This window comes from Crotalus tigris, unplaced genomic scaffold (assembly GCF_016545835.1).
Source record: "Crotalus tigris isolate CLP2741 ecotype Arizona unplaced genomic scaffold, ASM1654583v1 scf7180000024437.13266115, whole genome shotgun sequence".
Taxonomy (NCBI): Eukaryota; Metazoa; Chordata; class Lepidosauria; order Squamata; family Viperidae; genus Crotalus; species Crotalus tigris.
Genome location: NW_024100606.1, coordinates 1514433 through 1537882, shown reverse-complemented (window position 1 = coordinate 1537882; position 23450 = coordinate 1514433). Strand labels below are relative to the sequence as shown.

General features: G+C 37.1%; 1 protein-coding gene across 2 annotated transcripts; it reads left to right on the top strand.

The window, feature by feature from the left end:
• Positions 1 to 11627: 11627 nt before the first annotated feature.
• GOSR2 (golgi SNAP receptor complex member 2) lies at positions 11628 to 23004 on the top strand. 2 transcript variants are annotated; one of them, XM_039331501.1, is made up of 6 exons: positions 11628 to 11750; positions 16220 to 16284; positions 17004 to 17112; positions 17666 to 17798; positions 18103 to 18243; positions 21190 to 23004. In XM_039331501.1, exons 1-6 carry the CDS (start codon positions 11722 to 11724, stop codon positions 21349 to 21351), a joined length of 639 nt encoding a protein of 212 aa, XP_039187435.1. In that variant the 5' UTR covers positions 11628 to 11721; the 3' UTR covers positions 21352 to 23004. The 2 variants fall into 2 exon arrangements, with proteins under 2 accessions (XP_039187435.1, XP_039187436.1); XM_039331502.1 differs by lacking the exon at positions 18103 to 18243.
• Positions 23005 to 23450: the final 446 nt, after the last annotated feature.

Below are 23450 nucleotides of genomic sequence, written 5' to 3'. Positions count from 1 at the left end.
GGAAAGCAAAGAAGATGAGAACAAGGAGAATGGAAGTTTGCAGCTGGTAAATGGTGAAAGGATGGTGAAGGCATGAGGGTGGTAGTAGAACACAAGTTTGGGTAGCTCTTGTTTTTATGAAGACCAGTGGACAACTGCATCATGAATTCTGCTGAATTTACTAGGCATCTGAAGATCACTCACACCAAGGAATCTGTCACCTCTGCCCTCAAAAAGTTAAAAAGATCTGCTAATGGCCCATGCTTTTTCTCCATCAAATACTGCTATGGGAGATCCTGCACAATGACCTGGGGATATATCACACAAGCCTTAAGTGATTGTCTCCATCTCTCTTTATTCTGTTTACAATACAGTAGCTTTTCCTCAATCAGAACATACCCTCCACACCACCCCTTCCAAACTTACCCCTCCACACTCCTGGCTGTTGTCAGCTATTTGAGCCAAATGACTGGTCCCAGATTTTCTGTGATATGCATGGGTTTCTGCACCTGGACTAAAACAAATAAATTCAGTTTGCAAACATCAAAACACAAACATCAATAAGCCTTTTTCACTGGGAGAGCAAAGGTCTGTAGTTTGGATACTTGCTGTAAAGATTCACAGAAATGAGTGAGCTGAGTTGACCTAACCAGTTACTGTTCCGTCCTTGAATTGTTATAGATTAAGTATAGAACTAGTAACAAAATTGCATCAAAGTTTGCTGGTAATTTTTTGAACGTTGTTTTTATAACACTGGAAAAAATGCTAAAAGTTTGGCCTGTATTTCTCTATTCATGATACAGATGAAAAGAATTAGGAGAAGAGATTGCAACCAGGATCAGCAGATGTTGCAAAAGGAAAATCAGCAGCCATCAGATAGACAGATTTTCTACGGAAGAATCTGTCCCCAAGTTGGTCCTTCAGATCTTCCACTGGTACACCCATCACCATTGTAACTGAGCCCATCCAACTTGTTTCTGGTCATCCTCTTCCTCTTGTCCTTTTGCCTTTCCCAAGGAGATAAGTCTTCCCCCAATGTGTGCAACTAAAGATGATCATTTGACCTTGCTCATTTGTGCCTCAAATAAGAATGCTGGGTTGATTTTTTTCAATGATATACTTGTGATTTTGTTTTCTTGTCCATACATTATATTGTTGTATATTCTCCAACACAAAAGTTCAAAATTATTCCTTTCTTATTTTTTCAAAGTCAAAATTTTGGTTCTGTAAAATTGACTTGATAATATGCATGATTCTGATCTTTGCAAGTATATCACAACCTCTGCATATTTTTTCCAAAATCTTTGTTGTTACTCTACCAGGCGCTAACCTATACCATATTTCTTGAACTCTAGTTCCTTATTTAACCTTAAAAGGCAGAAGTATTTACTACTTTAATATCTTTTGTAAATGCTAAGGCTAGTTGCTATACCTCTTGATATTCATTTGGTCTTTATATTTAACTTTAGTTCAATTTTTTTCACTGTATTCATTGACTTTCATTACTAGAGCTTGCAAATCACTTGCAAATGATACCACCTGCCATTTTAAACAGAGCTGGCTTCTTTCTCCAATTTTAAAACTATATTCTTCTTCTAATTCAGCTTTCCTCAGTATATACAGTAAATTGAATTAATAAGGGAAGAGTGTACAGCCTTTGCCAACTGGATGTCAGTCTGTTTTGCATGTTCCATCTGTTCTGTACGTGACATTCTTTGATTTGTTTGATCCTTCCTTGCATGATCTGTTCTACAGTCAGCTCCTGGCCTTGGCTCTGCTGTTATATCTGAGCATTTTCACTTCCTTGTACCTGTAATACAAGGTATTAGATGATGTGTGTCAGATGATGTCCATATATAAAGATATTGTTGACTTGTTTGAAGACTTTTAGTGAAAAGTATCTGGAGAATGCCAGCCATGTTGTTTTTCTTGACATAAACCTGTTGCTTTGGACCTCACCAACAGCAGAGACAATAAATAAATTTAAAACATAGCGTATGTGATAGTTCTTCAGATACGTGAATACGACTACCCCTTTACTTTCCTCTGAACATATTTATTTTTTTATTCTTTCCTCAGAGAACTTTATCTCCATACCATCACAATCTCTTTTTTTACCCTCCTCTGAACATGTTCCTCTTGGCTTGTATTCTTAAATAACAATGCCCCAAGCCTAACCTTTTTTTTTTCTTATTGGGTCAAATCTAAATAGAACAGGACTATTATTTCTCATGAGCAAAGGCACAGCAGCCAATGTAAAACAAAGGAATGGTTTTTATTTATAAGATTTTTAAATCTTGCTTTTAACTCAAGGTACTGAACATACAAATACTTCTTCCTCATAACAACAGGTTGCAGGTTGGGCTGGGAGACAATGACTAGTTTAAAGTTACCCAGCTGGTTTTTCATGCCCAAATGGGACTACAACCCATATTTATTTGGAAAGAAGATGATTCTCAATTTAAGGAAACAGCCCTCAAAAGAAAATTGGGAGGGGGAGATCACCTGGCTCTATTACTGTATTCTCAGATAAACTGAATCAATCCTCTTATTATAAAAATAAATTATTTTGGAAAGAGTATAGATTTCCTGTTAAAGAAATACATACTTCATGTGTCTAATACTCTTCAAATGATGTCAGTCCTAACCATGGTTCAGCTACAACTCTCACTTATTTTTCCATTCCATAATTTATCCCAAACCCACATGCTGGTAAATAGTCTGGAGTTAGATAAAGAACTGGATAATTCTGTTTACAGCAAATGCATCTGTCCTTCTTCCTAGGTTGCCACTGAATTGGTCAGACAATGTTATACATGCATAATCCATACCAGCTGTATAATTTTCATATCTCTCTTCTCAATGTTTTCTTAGCACCAGTATTTCCCAGTTCCTCTGTTGTCTGCCCTATAATGCCTTCTACATAAGATATAACAGACATTGCCAGGTGTAAGTATCTAGAAAAAGAGCACCTCAGGCTGGCAACACATCAGAAAGTGACCTCTGTCAGGTAACCTGCCTGACCTCAGAAGGCAGAAGTTCTTGGAGAAGGGATTCTAAAGATTATCATAATTGCACACAGGTTCACATGGAGAAAAGGCTTTAAAATATATCACCCCCAGGCTGCATATGGCTTTAAAAGCAAAATCAACTATCTTAAATTGAGTCTTTAAACAAACTTGAGAGCTGCCAAGGCCTTTAGCACTGGAGCAACATGTTCTTTGTGATCAGCAGCAGTTAACCACACCGGTCCCAGTGTTCTGCATTTTCTGAGGTCCCAAACCTTCTTTGACATTTATTCTGGGATTGCCATATATCATTTACTTGTATTTTATTTAGGGAGGGATGTTGCACAATACTGTCATTGTCGGTAAACTTGCTAGTATTTTTCTTTTTCTCTTATAGCAGAAAAATTCCTTTTGTAAAGAATACAGTAGAAGAGCAATGCAACCCCTGCCAATATAAATGTCATCCCTGATTTTGGACATTGATTAGATAGGCAAATCACTTTTGCTGTAATCTTGGTTACAGGCATCCTCTACTTCTTTTGTGTGTTAGTTGGTTAGCAATAGTGTAATTTATGCCCTCTTTGCATCCTTCCCTTTTAGGGAAAATGTTTGAGAAGATGATGGAGAAATCAGCTTCAGAGAATCCTAGAATATATGGATTACCCAGGTCATTTTCAGTCAGGATCCAGGCCCAGGCATGGGGCAGGCACTGTTTAATCTGGTGGATGACCCTTGCAGAGATTTAGATGAAAGCAGTACAGCACACTTAGTCTTATTACACTATCTGGTGATGTTTAATATAATTTGGCACAATGTCCTTCTGGACTATCTACAGGGCTAGAAATCAGACTCATGTTTTACAATGGTTTTGTTCCTATCTGAAAGTGCAATTCCAATCAGTGATCTTGGTGGAGAAATACTTGAATTGATGGGAGCTCCAATGTAGAGTCTCATAGTTCTGAGTCCATATGGCTTAACATCCACATGAAACCACAGGAAGAGTACATCTGTCAGCTCCAGAAGAGATGCCATTTCTTTATGTTGCTGACAGTCAGTTATACATCCAGGGCTGAGCCAGTGATGCTGCAGAACATTTGAACATGAAGGTGGTGAGAATCTGGCTCAGTTGAAACAAGATCATATTAAATCCTACCAAGGCAGAGTTATTAGTAGTACCTAGACACACAGGCACTTGCACTACACTAATCCAAATAGTTACTCTGATGGGGGTAGTCTTCTTCAGAATGTGATGGTTGACTTGAAGTCCTCCTGGATTCATGATTCCTGTTTAAACAGCATGTGGAAGATGCAGCTAAAGTGGCTTTTACCAGCTTTGGCTGATGTATCAATTACAACCTTACCTAGATGACACATTTGACTAGTAACTCAAGCCTTGTTCACAATCCCATTGATATATGCTATATGTGGGAATGATTCAGAAGCTGCAACTGGTTCAAAATGTGGTAGCACAACTTTTAGCAGGAAAAACCCATTGATAAATAATTATATTGAAGTTACTGCATTGGTTACCCGTAGCTTCTTGGTTCATTCAAAGTTTTGGTTTTAATGGTTCATCTCCTACATAGTGTCGCCTCAACATATTCAAGCAACCCCATGCCATCCTTACCGTCTATCTGGTCTGCTATGGAGAAATGGCCTGCTGAAAATTCCCTCTCTTCATAAGGTGAGCAGAGGTTGGGTGAGACAGCAGACCTTCTCTGAAGTGGCTATCATCTTATGGCCTACTATCCTTCTAGAAATACAAGAAGCCCCAAACTTGTTGCAATTCCATAAACAAATGAAAGCTATTTTATTTCAATCTGCCCTTAGTCCCAGCTGACCGACTGAAGCATGTCTTAGTTTTTAATTTAACTTTCTTTAGTGGTTAATTTTTTGATATTGCTTTTGATTTAGTTATCGTGTTTTATATTTTTATTTATTCGATATTGTGCATTGCCCAGAGTTCTTAGAGATTAGTATGAGTTGTAAATTGAGTGCAATTAATAAATAATGAAATCCATTTAAATGACATGGTTATATGTTATACCAGGGGTGTCAAACTGCTGGATGCATCATGGCAAAACTGCGCCCACCCCATTGCCGGCAATGGAAAAAAAGTCGCGATACGTCGCAACACATCACGTGATTTTGCGAGTTTGACACCCCTGTGCTGTACCTTAAAATAGAACTATTTATGTTTGTTTATTTAATCTGATTTATATGACTGGCCATCTTCCAAAGTGTCTCTGTATAATGAGCATGATTTAAAACCTCAATATAATAAGTAATAAAAATAATTTTAAAAATAATAAAATTAGAAGAATGAAGAATTCCAATCAGGGATAAACATCATTGTTTGTTTGTTTATATCCCATATTTATTATTTTATAAATAACTCAAGGCAGCACACATATACATTACTTCCTCCTAATTTCCCCACAGCAGAAACCCTTTGTGAGATGGTTTGGGATAAGAAGGAGTGACTGGCCTAAAGTCTCCAGGCTGGCTTTCATGTCTCAGGCTGAATTATAACTCATATTCTCTCCCATCTCCTCTGCCCAACAGAAAGTTTAAAACACTTTTTTTTTAATTTTTATTTTTAACCAACAAGACAAATCAGAACAAAGCAACACATAACACACATACACACACAATATATACCTCCTTTTTTTTACAGCAATTACGTAACGGTAATCTAATATTTACATTTCCCCTTATTCTTCTTTAAATATTTGTCCTTATAGCCCCATTATTTCTTATTTACATTTTTCTTCCTTCATGTGTACACATATTTTCACTTTTGACCTTTCCATATTTATTCTCCTTTATTATTTCTAGTCTCCAACCAGACATACACCTTGTTCCATACTATATAATACTCTGTGTCTTCCTTTTCTTTTACCTCTTTTGTTAATTTGTCCATCTCAGCACAGTCCAGGATTTTTCTTATTACTTCTTCCTCTGATGGTATATTCTCATTTTTCCAGCACTATGCATATGCTATTCTTGCCGCCATTATTATATGTAAAATTAAGTACCATATTTCTTTACTATATTTTCTATTTAAAATACCCAACAAAAAGATCTCTGGTTTCCAGTCTACAGGTTGGTCTATTATTTCTTGTATCCATTTTCTTATTGTAGACCAGTATTTTTTTGCAACTGGGCATGTCCACCATAGATGATAATATGTTCCATGTACTTTTTTACATTTCCAACATGTGAAAGTTTAAAACACTTTTAGAAAGGCCAGCAGAGTTGGGCAGATTTAATCTGGTATAACCTTTAATTTGTAAGTGGTCCAGAATCACCTTATAGCGGAGATGGGTGGCATAAAAATTTAATAAATAAAATAAAAGGCATGCTTCCTGGTCCTGCTAGGTAACATTCTCTAGTCAACAGGATATGAAGCATGCCTCTCCTGCCCGACTGGATAGAGTGGGTAGTAACCACCAGAGGATGCCGTGAAGATGGAATCCTACTGAGAACCAGTACAGTTTGTGAAGCAAAGATGTAACATGGGCATACCAAGGCACAGCCATAATTGTTTGTGCCACTGCCACAATTCTAAACCATAGGTATACAACCTTTTGGTTTGCCTGGGCTGCATTTAATAAGAGGAATTATCTTGGGCTGTATATAAAATATACAATATAGTTAATGTATATATATCACGTAATGTCAAGTTTACAATCTTGTGGGACCACATTACTAGTTGTGCAAGGCTGAATGTAGCCCATGGGCTGGGTTGAACACGCCTGTTCTAAACCAACTGCAGTTTCCAGATGTTCTTTACAAGCAGCGCCATATGGAATGCACAGCCGTAATTCACTAAGGAAATAACCAAAGTGTGAATGATTGTACACAGTGCCTCCTGATCCAGAAAAGGGCGCAATTAATATCCAACATGAAGTTGTGTAAAACCAATCCTAGCCACAGCTATTACCTTGTGTACAGTTAAGTATCATCAGCATAACTTTATGTATAGATTGTATACATACAATGCAGCAATGATGACCTAGGTATAAAGTAAGTACTAGAATAGTGATGTCTTGGCTCAACAGAACACTGTATTCTCACTAGAAGTAAATGCTTTCTGCAGGCTTATTGGCTTGGTAAGCTAATGTTCAAATCAAATGGGTTTGCCATGGAATCCTCAAAATATGAAACCAAAATGACAATATTTTTTTATTCTGTGACTATCCTATCTCAAATGTAATTTAACTGTAGTTCTGGAGAGAAAGATGGAATCCAGATATAATTATTGTGTTGCTGTATCTGTTTTATTATTTTTGTTTATTTAACTCATGTACATACAATGACATTGACTCAAAATGTCAAGGAGAAAAAGATAAACTCTGTGCACATGCATTGAACTTGCAAACATTTTAGATTAGTGCATTGTATAGTGAGATTGTGCATATACTTTATGGTCTAATAGGTCAAATTGGTTTAAGTAAATCACAGGGTTTTGCTGGAATGCTTTTAACCAGGTCAGAACATCCGTTCTGAAGTTGTCTGGCCTCAGGTGAGGTGAGAAAAAGTGGAATAGGTTGAGAAGTGGATGGATAAAGAATGCAGAGTTAGTTCCATTAATACAAAAGTAATTTCCTGTAAAATTAGCAAAGGCCTTGTTTTGACCTATACCTGAATAATTAGAAGCACATTTTTCTTTACTCTATTAGCAGCCAAAGGTCACGCATTTCCTGAGAGCTATTATCTTAGATTTTCAAAAGTAATTTTCAAATGACTGTACCCATTTTGCATTCAGGAATCATGAACATAAAAAAGATCTTCTACTGTGGCTCAGTTCTGAGGTTGATTTTGTCCTTCCCCCCACCCCACAAACCATTCACCAAGCAATGCATGAAAAGAATTCTCAGCAAACTTTTCCTTGGTAAAATGTATTCATTCAGATGGGTGGTTACACCACGAATGAAGTAAACTCTTTGGTAAGTCTTGTAAAGGTTCACAACCTTGCTTGCTCCAAAGAGAACTGTCAGAAAATGTGCTTCCTCAGTTCCACTCACAATGATCTCACTCCTGACATCAACTGGGAGACAAACTCTGCACCAAGTGGAAGATCAAACAGATTCCTGACAAACCTAGCAGACAACTTTGTCTCCCAAAAAGTAGAAAAGGGAACTAGGGGATCAGCCATATTGGACTTAATTCTCATTAACAGAAATGAAATGATAGAAGGTGTTAGCGCTACAGGAACCTTGGGGGTGGGGAGGAGTGATCATGCAGTATTGGAATTCAATATTATGCAAGCACGAGTAATAGAACACAGTCAAACTAAAAGAGCTAATTTCAACAAACTTAGAGAGAGCTTGGGAAGGATTCCATGGATGAGAATCCTCGAGGGGAAAACAACTGAAGAAGCTTGGGAAATTTTGAAAAGTGAGATTATAAAAGCCCAGTCTAGCTCAATATCAACGAGGATGAAAAAAAACAGCTCTCAAAAGAAACCAGCATAGCTAAATAAAGAACTTTCTCATAAATTGAAAGATGAAAAGGACAAATATAAGAGGGGCACATAACTAAGGCAGAATATCAGCAAATAGCCTGAGTCTGCAAAGATGAAATGAGAAAGCTAAGGCTAAAAATGAACTAAGGCTTGCAACAAAAGTAAAAAAAAAAAAAAAAGCTTCTTTCAACATGTAAAAACAAGAAAAAGGTTAAGGAAATAATTGATCCACTAGTGGGAGAAAGTGGCAAGAAGGTAACAAGCAACAGGGAGAAAGCAAAACTACTCAGCTCATTTTTTGCATCTGCATTTACACAATGGGAAAAAACAGCCCAACCTATCAAAAACAGTACCATAAAAAACAGATTAGAAACACAAATTAAGATAGGCAACAAAATGGTAAATGAGCACGTGTCCATCCTAGATGAGTTCAAATCAGGACTAGATGGACTACACCCCAAGGGCCTGAAGGAACTGGCAGATATGATTTCAGAATCATTGAACTATATCTTTCAAAGATTCTGGAGCACTGGGGAACTACCAGAGGACTGGAAAAGAGCTGATGTAGTTCCTATCCTCAAAAAAGGAAGAAAAAAAAGGGATCCAGGAAACTACAGACCTATCAGCCTGACCTCAATACCTGGGAAGATCTTGGAAAAGATAGTCAAGCAACAAATCAGCAAACACCTAGAGGCAAACAAAGTCATAACCAAAAGCCAACATGATCTTGTCAAAAACAGATCATCCCAGACAAATCTTATTGCATTCTTTGACCAGGTGACAAAATTAGTGGATCAGAGGAATGCTGTGGATATCATTTACTTGGACTTCAATAAGGCATTTGATAAAATAGATAAAATAAAATATTATATTACATGATAATATAAAAAAATGTGGGTTAGACAGCATCACTACCGGATGGATTTGTAGTTGGCTGACTGGCCATACTTAGTGTGTGGTCCTCAATGGAACTGCATCTACATGGAGGGAAGTGTGTAGTGGGGTGCCCCAGGGCTCTGTTTTGGTCCCAGTCTTCTTCAATGTCTTCATCAATGATTTGGATGAGAGGAAAGATGGGGAACTCATCAAATTTGCAGATGACACCAAGCTGGCAGGAAGAGCCAACACTCCAGAAGATACTTAAGATACAGAAGAATCTTGACAGATTTGAACATTGGGCACTATCTAATAAAATGAAATTCAATGGTGAAAAAAGTAAGGTTCTACATTTAGGCAAGAAAAACCAAATGTACAGGTATAGTATAGATGGTTCCTTGCTCAATAGTAGTAACTGTGAGAGGGAATTTGGACAATCACTTAAATATGAGTCAGCAGTATGCTGCAGCTGCCAAAAAAGCCAACACAATGCTAGGCTGCATTAACAGAGGGATAGAATCAAGATCATGTGAAGTATTAATACCACTTTATGACGCCTTCATAAGGCCACAGATGGAATACTGCATCCAGTTTTGGTCACCATGATGTAAAAAAGATGTTGAGACTCTAGAAAAAGTACAGAAAAGAGCAACAAAGATGATTAGGGGACTTGAGGCTAAACATATAAGGAGCGGTTGCTAGAATTCGGTATGTCTAGTTTAATGAAGAGAAGGACAAGTGGGGACATGATAGCACTGTTCCAATATCTCAGGGGTTGCTAATAATAATAATAATAATAGTACAATGCTAGAGTTAATTGTCTTCCTATTTCTTCTATTGATACCCAATTTGACAGTCCTCTATTCTCCTAACTTTCCCTAAAGCTTGGAATACTTGGCTACCCCAAGTGCTGGAATAATATCACATTAGAAGTTTGATTTGGTGCCATGTCTTTGTTGTTTTTAATATTTTTATGTGGTTACTTTTATAGCTTTAATATTTCATGTTGCTTTAACTTTTTGATTGAGAGCCACCCAGAGTTTTTAAAAATGGATGATTATATAATTGGTTTGAACAGACATACAAAGCTGGATTTTCTGATTAAAAGAAGGGTGGCGACCATGTGTCTCCCTCTATCTGGCCCCATTTAAAGTAATGTTGCCCTAAAGGTGGGCTATTAGTCCGACCAATGGGCAGGAAAGCTTCAATGAGGGCTAAAGGTAACTCAGTTACAGTTACAGTAGCAGAATAGAGTTGGGAAAACTTGGAAGTTTTCTAGTCCAGCCTCCTGGGACCCTATACCAGTGATGGCAAACCTTTCAGAGACCGAATGACTCAACCGCAACCTAAAACCCACTTATTTATCGCAAAGTGCCAGGGCTGCATCAACATTGTGGTGCCCTCGGGGAGGAAGGCATGGCCCACTGGGTGGGAGTGGCTGTGGCGGTGATGGCAGACTGAGTGGGCATGGCCAGGGTGGGCATGGCCACCTTAATGTTGCTCGTGGGGGGACACCTATGGGGACTGGTCAGAAGTGGGGGAGATCCAAAGGGTCTCTGGTGGGTGGGGCGGTGGGCAGGAGGCTCATCCTGTGGGGTGAGGCATGGGGTAGGGCAGGGATGCCATTGCTGCGGGGCAAGGCGAGGCCAGTTAGCGCATGGAGCATGCTCTACCACCTTTGCTCGAGCTTGCTAGTCAGGTGCTTCACCTCCTTTGTGCTGGGTGGGGCTGTCACTCCGTGTGCCAGTGATGGTCTAATGGACCTGCGCGAGCTGGCGCCAGTGGCAGCAGGTGTGCCCACAGAAAGGGCTCTGAGTGCCGCCTCTGGCACGCATGCTATAGGTTCGCCATCACTGCCCTATACCATTTCAGACAAGAAGTTGTCCTATGTCTTCTTAAAAGCTCACATGATGAAGCACCCATAGCTTCTGAAGGCAAAGCGGTTCCACTGTTTTTTTTCACTGACTGGACATTTCTCCTTAGTTCTAGGTTGCTTCTCTTTAATAAGTGTATCGCAAATACAACGCGCTCGACTAGCATTTACAGGGAAAGGCAGAAGATCAGTATACTGTAACTTAAGTTTAAATTTAAGAAGCAAAATGCCGCATCGACTAAACTTTATTGAGATCGAGGACCACTACGTGTGTCACATTCACACACTAAATCAAGACAAATCAAAATGCCACGTGTAACATCGGCAGCGCAGAACCGCCCCGTTGCCCTTGTGGCAAACGCTCACTCAGGCAAGAGCGTAAACAGCCGGCTGCGGAGGCGTGACATCACCTGGAGGACTTCTTTTCACAGGAAGCCGGAAGTCCCGGCCTTGAACCAGCTGACGTGTTATAAGAGGCGCCCCGATGGTCCCGGAGTGGCGGAGGAATAGTCGGCATGGAGGTTCTTTATCATCAGACCAACAAGTGGGTGTGAGGGGCAAGCATGGAAAGCTCTCCGGAGCGGGGAACAAACGCGGAAATGAATTGGGAAGCGAAGGGAAGGCTCTGGAAGAGGAAAGGAGCGGGAGGCGGGGGAACAGAAGGCGGTCGAGGACAGTTGCCAGGAGGCGCCAGCGCCAATAGCCACGCTTTTATAACTCTTTAGATAATTACGTAACGATTTTACAACCTTCTCCGTAGGAATGGGGGACTCGGGACCTCCACATGTTCTTGATTGCCTCTCTCGGTATCCCCCCGTTGGCCGCAGGCTCCCCTGGGGCTATGGTGCAGTAATTCAAAACCGGGAGGACCGCTACTTCTTCGCTCTTTTAGGGGAAAAAGCCTTCTGGACGAACAACAGCAGTTTCCGGAAAGTCAGTTACTAAATTTATGGTAGAAGAGGGATTTCAGTTTGAGTAAATGGTGTCTTGTTTAATCATCCTGGCTATCCAATAAGAGAACACTTGCTTAATTTGACAGACTAATAATTGGAATGAAACTCACTTTGATGTCCAAAGGATGGCTTTGATTAATTTCATACCAAAACGGTGGACCAATGCAATATATTAATTACAATAAAACTCTCCTTGCCGTAGAAAGGAGGTTTTGTTTAATTTCATACTGTTACAATTGAACAACACAATATAGTCAAACAATACAGTTCAGTCAAAAGATTAACCAATAACAAGAACTACCTTGAAGTGAGAAGTAATTCATAAAAATAATACTTGGTCATTGGATTTCTAATGTTTTTGAAGTCATAGGTTCTAGTTACAGCAAATTGGATATTTCAGCCCAACATTCTGTACTGAGAATTTTCAGTTGAGGCGAATTCTTGCTTTGTTTGAGGAATCTATGATTTCTCATTTAAAAACATTTCATGTTTTCTTAGTTATGATATTCTATCTACAGAGTTCTTTGGGATTTTAACCCTCAAGATAATTAAAGATTTTGAAAAAAATATCAATATGCTAAATAAACTTCATAATTTAAAAACTATGAAGTAGATTAAGACTAAGAAGATTAGTTCTCTTTGTTTTTTCATTGGAAGAAATTTGATCATTATAAGAATTTCAAGTGAAAAATCCTTGCACTTTGTCTTTTCATTCTTGTAAAACTTCATATAGGAAACAGGTTGAAATAGAGTGAGTATCAATAATATCATGAATTGACCTGAACTTTGGCCTCCCTGGTCCAGCTGTATACTTGTACCAAGGTGCAAATTTCCCTCATGTTGTATTACATATGCCTTCACATATGGCACTCTTGTGAAACTATGGTCCTAAAGTTTGACAAGATGGATTCTGATTTGAAAGGGAAAGAAATAGTATGAGAGGCATGGGAACCTCTGAAACAATCACTAACATGTTGATAAATCAGTCATAGCAGTATGAAGAAGTCTAATGGACCAACTACATTAATTCATTTTAGCTATAATGTGTTCTTATCTTTTTGTCTAAATGTAGCCTTTGTCATTTTTCCAATCCAAGGACAAGTACTAACTTTATGTACCAAGTGCTTAGTTCTTACACTACTTAATTTTGAAAAGGTCAAAATGATAACTTTGTGTCTGATTAAAATACTATTCAGTGTCACTGTACTATAGGTTTGACATCCAACCCTGGCTCAGCTTAATTTTTGTTCACTAATGGTTTGGTATGTGTTTAGATTCTTTCTTAGCCAATCCTAACTCTTGCAGAAGTATGTTAGTATGTTTTATTTTTCTTTTGTGCAGTTTTAAAAGGTTATTTTACTGAGATGTGATTTAATGATGTCTTAATTATAAAATAAAATGAGAGTAATATAAAACATCATACAATACATATTGAAATTAACAGCATCAAATATTAGTTAAGTCTCTTGCTTCATGACTTAGTAAAGTTGGTTTGGATTTATTCGATTTATCCATATCATAGTTGAGAAGACACTAATGAATGTAGTGACACTACTACATCCATCAGAACTGAATACAGATCCACTATCCAACAATAACTAATAATTATGCATGATCAAATTGATTTTAATAACCACATAAATGTATTTTTCTCCATAAATATAATAATAATAGATGAAACCTGGCATATATAACACATTTCCAGATGATGTCAACTCCTAAATCAAAGATATTCTGAAAAATTGTTAATTGTGAAAAAGCCAACTATATGGAGGTATATCAAATTCTGATGAGAGGGGATTTTATTTGAAACTGCAGGCATCCCATCAAAAAAATAGTGCCTGCAAATCTCTCCCCTCCCCCTCCGACTTAGGAGAATTAGTAAATTACTACTACTACATGCTGGCTAGATCAATACTAGTTCAAAGAAATGTTCCTGTTAGGATCTCGGATTGAATTCATCAATTAAAAATTAATTCTTACTTCAGACACAGTGACAATAACATATTTCTATAAATGTTTTCTTTCAAGTATACATATTTGCATATGTAAAATTTTTGCACATTTGAAGCAATTAAAAGTTTCTAATTTTTTAGAATGGAGAATTGAAATATATGTGATATTTAATTTTTAAAACCCATGCCAAATAGACATTTACTTCATTACTCTATAAAATGTGTTCTATTCAACATGATTCACTGGTAGAAATAGATTTGTTGAAAATATTAAAACATAGTTTATTCAAGCAATAGAGTTGATAGAGTTTTCTTTAAAATTGTTTTAAGTTCTGTTATAAATGGAACTAAAATGCTGAACTCTAAGGAAAGTATGTCTTCTAATGTTGAAATAAAAAGAAATATAACTATTGAAATGAAGAAAGGCATTATGATATTCTAGGTTGTGTTTTTCCCTTTATCAAATAGTTGCAGAAAATTTTGATTGAAAAATAAAGAAAAAAGAATGGAAACTATGGGACAGAATATATATATACTGAAGTCAGATGTTTAAATCAGTCTCAATTTTTGAATCTAAATTCTCATCAACAGTGCCTCTTCTTTTTTCTTTTCCTCTATTTTTTTTTATTCTATCATTTTATTTCTGAAAAATAAAAGTTGCTGTGTTATTCTTATTCTTAGCTTATGTAATGTATTAGAATTGTAAGAATTGTAAGCCAGTCAGTTGGCTGAGATGGGCAACTATAGAAATTGTATTAATTAATTAATTATTTTTTTCTAGTATAGACCAATTTTTTGTATCTAATTTATAAATGATTTAAAATGAAATATTAAATATTCCATAATTTATTCTTTTGCATTTTCAGTTGGATGGAGAATAATACCATACTTCTCCGTGTCTTCTCATCAGTGGTCTTTTTTTTTTTTTTTTTTGCAGATCTGCTCCATACTTTCTCTACTTTCTGATTGCCTTTTCTCTCTCGTGGTGTGATGCCATCATTTCTGTGCTATATATTCATTTCCAGGAGATGTCGTGGGGCAGAGCATTCTTCCCCTCCTTTCTCCACTGGATCTCCAGTGTCGTGTCACATTTTCTGTGCCTCTGGCATGATTTGTTCTGTTTCCAAAACAGATCTTCCAATTGGCAAGGCTGTTTGTTTTGGAGATGATCCTTAGGAAATGTGCCAAATAATTAATAGAAGCATCACAACTCCCAGTTTAACATAAACTAGAAAGCACAGATCCATCAACATTCTCATTTATTAGGAATGTGAAAGTTTGAGAAACTGCTTGAAGTGGAAAGTCTCCTATGCTTAAATTGATTTATGTTTTTCTTGTAGTTAAGATAGTTAAATTGAAATATTGAAGTAAAAAGAGTGTAAACTGCTGTTTTCTAGCAATTAAAGATTGGAATTTGCTTTTTAAGAATATTAAATATTTGAAGACAACTCACTATTAAGATTGTTTAGACTGAAATTTATTTGGTTTCATCCAAATATATTTGAGTGCACAACTTTTGAGGAAGACTGACTGATATAAAAGTTTAATATATAAATGCTGATTTTATAATTTCTTGATTTATTCTTTCAATTGCCTGATGTAACCAATGACAATTCAGAAAACCATGAATTTTAAACAATTGTTTATAAAAAAGGAGATTAGGGAATTATGAGGAAAAAAATCGACCGATTTTTTTTCTTTTCTACAACTCTGTCATCTCAGTTTTGCAAATAAGGCGGTGATAGTTGGTAGACTCGGTAAGGCTACTTGCATTTACTCATGTCTGATATGAAAAGAATCAATTTGACTTTCTTGATCCTCTGCAGATGGTGCTTAGTCTCTATAATTGGGGAGACAAAAATGGCTGCTTGGAGGTTGTATAAAAACTTAACTAAACCTTTATGGAAAAAACTTTAATGCTTATGGAAAGTAACGTATCGATATTAAGAAGTGTAGTTTACCAACCTTATAATATTCATTTAGTTGAACAATTTTTGGGGGGGAGAATCTCTTGTTCTATGCATTAGTATCTATTCTTGAAAAATTCACTTTTTCTTTTGGAATAGCTAGTAGATTTCCTGCTTTCTTATTTTCTTTTTTAATAGGCAGATCCATGAAGTTCAGTCGTACATGGGCCGCCTGGAAACCTCAGACAAGGAGTCTGTCCACTGTGAGTAATTGGTGTATAAAAGTAACTTGAGTGCCACAAGCATTTTGTCTTCTAATAATATCTGAGCTCTTTTTGTTGAATTCAGTGAAAAATAGATAAAAAAAACATGATATAAGAAATTTACTATGACTTATCAGTTTGTTTAAAATGCCTCAATGGACTTTAAAATCTGTATCAATTGTGAAGCCATACCATTTGGATCGCAATACAGTACAGTACAAAATAACACAACCCAATACTTTATTTGGCCAAGTGATCTTGTGATATACAAGGAAGCTCTCAGTATACATGCAAAGCAACAGAGTAATAATAATCATAAAAATAATAATAGCAATTAAATGGGGTAGTAAAGAAGATAGTAATGATAGTAATAAATACTACAGTCATATTACATGAATAAGTATACCTAGACATTAATCTTATGAGAATTATTATATAAATTCTCCAATATATTTAAGACTCATAGTTCCTGTTCCTTTTGTATTATGAAACTATGGTTATTTTGACTTCCTAGCTCCTTTTTGTCTCATATGAAGAGAGGAGCAAAGTAGGTTTTAAAAAGGGCTACTATAGATTGGTGCCTTTTAAAGCAATAGCTGATGATGTTAACTTGACCAGCATAGACTGTTGGCTCACAAAAGCAGGCATTGGGTTGGAAAGAAAATATTGTGCATCTTAAAGCAGCGAAGAGAACTTCTTTTATTTGTCTCCCTCTGTAGTGGTGGAAAATGAAATCCAAGCACGAATAGACAGAATTTTTAGCAATCTAGACCGGTTGGAAATCTTCTGCAACAAGGAACATCCAAACAAGCGACAAAATGCCAAACTGTGAGTGATTCTTTTTAATGTTATCTTAACACATTTTAATTTACTGATACACATAAAGAGACTGTTATTTTTATGCTGATATTGTCAAATATTTCCCAAACCAAATGAAAAGTGAGAAGTAATAAATGCTCTGATTCAGATATATTTCTTTGGTTCTGTAAAGTTGTAACTGCCATTGAGAAGGGCTTTTTGCAGTTATCATTGTCCTTTTTTTCTATGAGTGTTTTCTCAACAGATCTCCTGGACTGGATACTATGGGAATAATAGGCCCAATTGGAAATCTTAGTAGAAAGAGTATTGGAAAAAAATTCCCACCTGAATCATGAAGAGCTGATTTTCAACTAAAATATAATATAATAGCAACTAAATAGCTGCTTTGTACATCTATACGTATGTGGCCAAAGGTATAACACTGCTAGAGCACAGGTTTTCTATAATTATGTGCAGTGTTTCACTGAACAAAGAGAGGTTTGCTTTATAACACTCCTGCAGTCTTTTCCCATTAATTATTATCTTATTTGGGGAGAGCTTATTATCTATTGCCTCTTTTCAGCCGGGTTGACCAGTTGAAATACGACATTCAACACCTGCAGACAGGATTGCGAAATTTCCAGCATCGTCGCTATGCGCGGGAGCAGCAAGAAAGACAACGTGAGGAGCTTCTGACTCGAACATTTACTACTAATGTAAGTCCTGCCCTTAAAACCAGAGAACTTTGGCTTAAGTTTGCTTGCTTTCTGATTTTGGTCCTCAAAATTTTATAGCCACATTTTTTTTAAAACTAGTTGTTGTTCACATAGTTTTTTACCCAAAAATTAAGTGAACAATACACTTGAGAATGCACTGGGGCTGCCCGGGGACTGAGATGGAAAAGAATTTGGGAGGGCAGAAAGTTTGAATTTCATGTTCCATAGCACATTGTTGACTCTGCAGAGGCTTTGGGTTAAGAATGTTGAGGAAAGATAACCATTTCTTTCCCTCCCCCTGCAGGATTCTGACACCACCATTCCAATTGATGAAACATTACAATTTAATGAATCCCTTCAAAATGCACACCGTGGCATGGATGATCTTATTGGCAGCGGAACCAGCATCCTACAGGGCCTGAGGGATCAGAGAGTGACATTAAAGGTGGGCATAGGGTGGGACCTTCACCTTTTTTCTTTATGGTGACTAGGCGTCCACTATATTTGAAATTTGAATATCAAAAATTTATTAGAACAGTTCAAGCCCCCCAATTCAGTCATTCTGGCTATGGATTACATGGAATCCAAATCTATTCTTGTTGTATCTTTGCTCTCCAAGCTAGCTGCAGCACTTGCATCTTTGGAAGGAATTGGGTGTTTTATTAATATAAATAATTCAATTATTTGAAGATACCTGTAATTAAAATAAACACAACCATAGAAATAAAAGATAATTTTACAAGTCTGCTTCTGGAAGAAGCTCTTGTGGCTCTTATGACTTGGACTGTTTCACATAGCAAGTGCTTTGCATACAAGAGATCATGATTCTCCAGTTTCCCAGTTACAACTTTCCAGTGATCATTGATGGGAAAGACTCATGAATCCATAGAGAGAGATGATTATTTGGATTCAGCAACAAACTGGGTTAGATAGGCAAACAGTCTTTTAAGCAACTTCCTTGAATAAAGTAATTGAGCTAAAAAAACCCACCCCAATCTGATGGTTGTCTCTTCCATTCTAAACTATTGAAAGTGGATCCTCCATGCCAGTGGTATTTAAGGAAAATGTTTGCATTCAGCTTTGTTTTCTTCCATTCTTCGTCTTCCTTGCTTCTTTGCCCTTCCTCAGAGGTCCTGCTTATAATCATTGCTGGCTTTGGTCTCATTTCTCCAATCATGCCTTGTTTATTTGATCTCCTTTACTTGTTAAGACTGTCTTAATATTTTCCTATGTTATCTATTTGTTACTGTGTATTCTACTGTTATCAGCATGTTATATCCTTAATACAAAGCCCTTGTTGTTTCTAAATTATGTAAACTCTTTCTCCTCACCATATCCTTAAATGTCCCACAGTTTCTTCTGCAATGATTAAAAAATCCAGCAGTGCTTAGTAGTTGCTGATGCAAAGAATAGTTTGGAACCTGACGCCTATTTTTATTCTAACCCTACTCTGTTCTTGAGGTAATACTTGGAAGAGACTAGGTTGGGCAAGGGATGTAGGCCTTGTGGATTTAGCAGTTTCCCATGTTTTGGAAGTAGAGATATCTTGGAATGCAACTCAGACTGAAGTAGCCAATTCCAGAAATCTTTGACAGATAAATGAAGTGCCTCTATTAAAGAAAAATTAATCGATTGAACATTTACAAATAGTCAGAAAGTCTCTTTTTCCTAATTTCATAGTAAAATACTCAAATACTGGTTTTTGTTCATTGTTTAATAACACAATGCTGCTTTGTAGTTAGGTATGTGCATAGCATACTGTTCTGGAGAAGTCCATTTGTCCTCTTGCCCACATAGACTGCCTAACTATCACCAGAATAGCAAGATCTGGAAGATGGCAGGAACATTCTAGACTTCTCTGTACCTGGGACAGTGAGTTTTACACATTCCAGTTGCTTTACATACTGTTCTGATAGCTGCAGGCATATTCTTCCTTGCTGTTAAGTGGTTCTTATTAGCTGTTGTCTTATTATCTTGGTATGTTTTCATCTTAACGATCAGAGCTTGATATACTCAGTATGTACCAAGATATTTATATATCTGTGGGTCTGGCCATTTTTTGCTACTTTGCATATGCATAAAATTGTGGTTAGGCTTCTATGAATATGTAAAGTTTTTTTTTTTTAATAAAGAGTTAGGTTGTCCATATAATGTATTTGCTTCTCCTGTAATTGTGGTGGATCTATTTGGGACAGTCTAGCTGGATAGTTCATGTGACTTCCTTGTGGTTGCTGGACTTATGTGGTGTGATTTGCTTAATTGGCAATGGAGAAAATTGTATCAGTGTGATGTGGCTTATGCTAGGCTTCTCTGCTGTGTGCAGAGGAGGGAAGATTATCCAGATATTAAGCATCATATTGCCAGCAGAGCAAGCCCCAAATAATCTGTAGACAGCAGTGGAATCCAGTGATACATGAGATAGTGAAACAGCCCTAAGAAAGACAGACACCAAGAGAGTCATGTGGTTCTAATGGGACAGCTTCTTTAATTACCACCAAGTAAGTTAGTCCAAAGAATAAAAAGACTAACTGCCACAAGGAAGTCACCTTTGAAGTGGGTGAACTGAGGAACAAATACATTGCTGAGATAATCTCTGTAGGAGAAAGAGTAAGTGCTTGTGAGAGAAAGATAATGACCATAAGTTCCAGATGAGCTCACCTACCCACCCCATTTTAAGGTCACATTATTTATTATTTTATTATAGTTTCCTGCAACAGAACCCTTGCAAATAACAAGGATGATCTATATTGCTTTATGGCTGGGCAGACTGACATGGGAAAATATACAAAATATGGAGCCTAAAGCTATTATTAAAAATAGTTTCTTAGTTTGTGATTGCAAACTGTATATAGGGAAGTTATGTAGAACAGTCAAGAATAGCCTGTGTTTTCCCGCAAAATAAGCCCCTCTGTGGTGAGTAAATTATGATCCACAAGTATATTGCCATTGACCTGATTTTATTTGCAAGAGAGCTGATAATGCCATTTCAACTCTATACATTTTAAAATATTCTTCTATTGGATTGACCAAGTGATATGGGGTAATTTTAAAAGCAGAAAGGAAATATTAAATAAAAAGAGAAATTACCACTGTTCCTCTCCCCTCTTTCCAAAATATTTTTAAAATTTTAGGTGACTGCAGACACTTATAGAAGCAATAAGAATTAAAATTTCTGAAGAGCAAAAGATTGGTTGAAAATTGAGAGTGGGTGAGAAAAAATGGATATGTAAAATAAAGTGATTCACATGCCATTGTAAACTATGCATCCTGCTTCTGGAGAGACTGAAGACTCTGTAGGAAATACCTGAAGAGGAGTACCTTGAAAGTCAAAAGACCCTCTCTGACAACTTTTTTTAAACTAATATTGTCACTTTTTTTCTGTTACTTTCAGGGCACCCACAAGAAAATAATGGATGTTGCCAACATGCTTGGTTTATCTAATACAGTCATGCGTCTCATTGAGAAACGTGCCTTCCAGGATAAGTACTTCATGATTGGAGGCATGCTTGTGACATGCATAATCATGTTCCTCGTAGTACAGTATCTTACTTGAAAGGCTGAAGAACACACTACCAGACTGAGTTAGCGTTCCTTTCTACACTGATTTCCAGCATAACTGTGAATCTCCTGGATTGGCTACAGCTGCCACGTGACTCATATGATGCTCAAGTTGAGTGGCTCATATAGATTCTGCCGTTGGTGTGCAGGAATGCTTATCCACACAGCACTCATGATTTTTCAGTCATATAGTGGGCATGTTGCCCATGTGACTCTCAAGCTTAATTGATAAGGGCAGGAGCTGTCTCCTTTAGTTCTCTTAGTAATCCTGGTATAAGTTATAAAGCCTCTCAACAAAGTGACCAATAAAGTATTACTATTGGATCTATAGATTTCATAGTTCCTCAAGATCAAGATGTATACGTCTACAAACACTGTAATTACTAGTGAAAATGAAGCAGCCTGGCTTGAAGGACTTGTTGGCTTAACTTATTGCAGGTGTGGGACATAGGGAGACTGTCTTGTTCCCAGGATTGATTAAAATAAATAGAAATCTTTAGTCCATGTGCAATGGAGATGGTTTTTGATAATTATAGATTCTGCATCTATCATTTATCTAGAGTAAACAGATTGTGTAAACTAGCTGAACTACAGTGTAGTAACTCACTTTAAAGTAAATAATGGATGTGTTAGGGACCATGATAATTCAGATACACGTGCTGTAGCAGAATCCTACTTTTAGTGTTAGGAAAGAAGTGTGGGACATACAGGGGAATAACAAACTTCCTTACAAAATGCATTTATATGTGTATTTTTAAAAATTTGTACGTAGAATCACTGGTTCACAGTGTAGCCATTGTGTTTGTCACAGCAGTCTCATCTTTTAATCCCCTAGCTTTTGTGTATTCAGTTTCTTCTACTTTTCATGAATGCAAAATTTATTATTTCTGCAATTTTATGCTGCACAGTTCCAAAAAACATTTATACAGTGAGATCTAACAAGATGAATTTAACCACTTTTGAGTCAAAAGTATATAATCCTTAATGGATTTTGGGAGGGGACGGGGAGATTTGAAATCTTGTGCAAAGCTTGTGTACTCCTAAAGAACAGAGTTAAGTTGAAAGCTTCCAGGTAAATGCATATAAACCTATCATTTGATATCTCAGACCTATTGTCCTTTGTTCTACCTGGACCAGTATTATTGCTTTGTTTGAAAAACCTGATTGTGAATAGATGAATAGCATAAATGTTATTCCATATTATAACAAATTATGTGTGCTGTTCTATACTGTAAATCTCTAAGATTTCAAGAAATCCTTACAGCTGATATAACCTGTGTTACGAATTGTCTGTTTGCAAATGGTGCCTGGCTGTCTTACTAAGCTGGGTCAACTAAGGTATAGTATCAAAGTTTAATTGTCTTTTTCTACATCCCCAAATTCATTAATACAACCATATGCTGAAATAGACATCCAAGCATCATGTACAAATTGCAATCAGGCTATGTTCCTGATAACAGTTTATTTGATTCTTGCTTCATTTTTACTGATAAGGGTAATGTTTCAGTAAGTTTAAGCAGATTAAAAATTCCTCCAAAGCAGATACGGAAAATATTCAACAGTAATTATAGTTTCATTCTGTTTGGTTTTTTTTTTCTTCTGCTGTATTGACCTACTCCTCCAAATTAAAGTTCCCTTTTTCCTTTAAGGAGTCACATGCTTTGCTTTAAAGGAGGTATTTAATTGAAATATGGCTAGATGTTAATTAAGTTATTGTCATGCTATACCAGACATGTCAAACACAAGGCCCGGGGCCGGATGCGGCCCGCAAAGTGGTTTCATGTGGCCCGCGAAGCCATCCTGAAAAACAGTAAGGGAACGGCCCCTGCTGCCTCGGCCCTGGTCCAGGCTGGCCGGGAGCCAATGTACAATTTTGTGGTGGCCATCTATGCTGAAACGCATTCAGTCTTAGCTCCACAAGACCATCTGGAAACAGCGAGGAAACAGCCCCTGCGTGTCGCCCTGCCCCCTGGGTGCATGCTGGGGAGGTGAAACCTCCCCAGCTGCGTTTCTTGCCTATTTTTCTCCCTCATCTCAAATATTTTCCCACCACTCTGTACTTAAGAAAGAAGAAAGGAAAGAAGGAGAGGGACA